This window comes from Passer montanus, unplaced genomic scaffold, assembly GCF_014805655.1.
Source record: "Passer montanus isolate IOZ18808 unplaced genomic scaffold, ASM1480565v1 scaffold503, whole genome shotgun sequence".
NCBI lineage: Eukaryota > Metazoa > Chordata > Aves > Passeriformes > Passeridae > Passer > Passer montanus.
Window position 1 is genome coordinate 5208 of NW_024369964.1, and position 2797 is coordinate 8004.

Consider the following 2797-nt stretch of genomic DNA (forward strand, 5'->3'; position numbering starts at 1 on the left):
GGTGGCCCCGGTGGCACTGGTTGCACTGGTGGCCCCGGTGGCCCCGGTGGCCCCGGTGTCCCCGGTGGCACTGGGAGCACTGGTGGCACTGGGAGCACTGGGTGTCCCCGGTGGCCCCGGTGTCCCCGGTGGCACTGGTGGCACTGGTGGCACTGGTGGCACTGGGTGGCCCCGGTGGCCCCGGTGGCCCCGGTGGCACTGGTGGCACTGGTGCAGTGTCCCCCCGCAGGCCCTGCGGTCCCCCCTGCGCCCGTGGCTGTCACCAGCTTCGTGGGGCCTGAGCCCCGGGACCTGCTGCCCGCCGGTACTGGGGGCACTGGGAGCACTGGGAGGGACTGGGAGGGAACTGGGAGCACTGGGAGAGTACTGGGGGGGCACTGGGAGGGCACCGGGGGGGGCATTGGGGCCACTGGGGGGGCACTGGGAGCACTGAGTGGCTATACTGGCTGTTACTGGTTGTACTGGGAATGCTGGGTGGCTATACTGGTTATACTGGGGAGCACTGGGAGCACTGGATGGCTGTACTGGGTGGCTATACTGGTCATACTGGGAGCACTGGGTGGCTGTACTGGGTGGCTATACTGGTCATACTGGGAGCACTGGATGGCTGTATTGGGTGGCTATACTGGTCATACTGGGAGCACTGGGTGGCCATACTGGCTGTTACTGGTCATACTGGTGCTACTGGGAGCGCTGGGTGGCTGTACTGGGTGGCTATACTGGTTATACTGGTCATACTGGGAGCATACTGGGAATGCTGGGTGGCTATACTGGTCATACTGGGGAGCACTGGGTGGCTGTACTGGGTGGCTATACTGGTTATACTGGTCATACTGGGAGCACTGGGTGGCTGTACTGGTCATACTGGTGCTACTGGGAGCCCTCTCCCCAGAGCAGGAGCTGAGCAGCCCCAGCAGCGCCAGGGGGGGGCCGGGCCAGGAACTGGGCTGGGCACAGGTACGGACTGGGAGCACTGGGAGGGACTGGGGGGGACTGGGCTGGGCACAGGTACGGAGGGCTGGGCCTGGGAGGGCGCTGGGAGGGAATTGGGAGGGCACTGGGAGCACTGGGAGGGCGCTGGGAGGGAATTGGGAGGGCACTGGGAGCACTGGGAGGGGATGGGGAGGGCGGGGATGCAGCTGCCTCAAGGCCCTGGGGATTTACTGGTGATACTGGTGTGTAACTGGTGTGCAACTGGTGTGTAACTGGTGTGTAACTGGTGATACTGGTGTGTAACTGGTGTGTAACTGGTGTGTAACTGGTGTGTAACTGGGATAACTGGTGTGCAACTGGTGTGTAACTGCCAGTACTGGTGTTACTGGTGTGTAACTGGTGTGCAACTGGGATAACTGGTGTGGAACTGGTGTGTTACTGGTGTGTAACTGGTGTGCAACTGGGATAACTGGTGTGGAACTGGTGTAACTGGTCTGTAACTGCCGGTACTGGTGTTACTGGTGTGTAACTGGTGTGCAACTGGGATAACTGGTGTGGAACTGGTGTAACTGGTCTGTAACTGCCGGTACTGGTGTTACTGGTGTGTAACTGGTGTTACTGGTGTTACTGGTGTGTAACTGGTGTTACTGGTGTGGAACTGGTTTATACTGGTCCCAGGACCACCCGCCCCCCAGCAGGCCTGGGTGGATTACTGGTTTGTACTGGTGTGTACTGGTCTATACTGGTCTGTACTGGTTCATACTGGTGTGTGCCCCAGGACTCCCCGCCACTTGCGGTGGAGCTGCCGCGGGGCCCGGGTGGCTTTGGGTTTCTACTGGTGTATACTGGTGTGGAACTGGTTTATAGTGGTGTGTTACTGGTCTATACTGGTTTACAGTGGTGTGTTACTGGTCTATACTGGTGTGTACTAGTCTATACTGGTCTGTACTGGTTCATACTGGTGTGTGCCCCCAGGACTCCTCCCCGTTTGCAGTGGAGCTGCCGTGGGACCCGGGCGGGTTACTGGTGTGTTACTGGTTTGTACTGGTTTATAGTGGTGTGTTACTGGTCTATACTGGTTTATAGTGGTGTGTTATTGGTTTATACTGGTCTATACGGGTTTGTACTGGTCTGTACTGGTTCATACTGGTGTGTGCCCCCAGGCCTCTTCCCCGTTTGCAATGGAGCTGCCGCGGGGCCCGGGCGGGTTACTGGTGTGTTACTGGTTTATACTGGTCTATACTGGCTTACAGTGGTGTGTTACTGGTTTGTACTGGTCTGTACTGGTGTGCAATCCCCAGGACTCCCCCCATTCATGGTGGAGCTGCTGCTGAGCCCGGGCGGGTTACTGGTTTATACTGGTCTGTACTGGTCTGTACTGGTGTGTAACCCCCAGGACTCCCCCCCGTTTGCGGTGGAGCTGCCATGGGGCCTGGGCAGGTTGCTGGTGTGTTACTGGTTTATACTGGTCTGTACTGGTCTATACTGGTCTGTACTGGTCTGTACTGGTTCATACTGGTGTGTGCCCCCAGGCCTCGGCCCCGTTCGCGGTGGAGCTGCCGCGGGGCCCGGGCGGGTTACTGGTTTATAGTGGTCTATACTGGTCTGTACTGGTCTGTACTGGTGTGTACTGGTCTGTACTGGTGTGTACCCCCAGGACTCCTCCCCGTTCGCGGTGGAGCTGCCGCGGGGCCCGGGCGGGTTCGGGTTCAGCCTCCGGGGGGGCCCCGCCGGGGTTTTCGTGCGGGGGCTGCGCGAGGGGGGCCCGGCCCAGCGCTGCGGCTGCATCCAGGTACGGGCTGGGGGCTGCGTGGGGCTGGGGGCTGCGTGGGGCTGGGGGCTCTGTGGGGGCTCTGTGGGGCTG

At 60.4% G+C, this 2797-nt stretch overlaps 1 protein-coding gene across 1 annotated transcript in view; it reads left to right on the forward strand.

Annotated features, from left to right (window-relative positions):
* Positions 1-162: 162 nt before the first annotated feature.
* The window catches only part of MAGIX (MAGI family member, X-linked), a gene marked incomplete at both ends in the record, with an annotated part of 3399 nt that continues 764 nt past the window's right edge, over positions 163-2797 (forward strand). Inside the window, 3 exons of the mRNA XM_039723810.1 lie at positions 163-304; positions 893-957; positions 2591-2725. Of these exons, the coding sequence (XP_039579744.1) occupies positions 163-304; positions 893-957; positions 2591-2725 (342 nt within the window). The remainder of the gene's footprint in view (positions 305-892; positions 958-2590; positions 2726-2797) is intronic.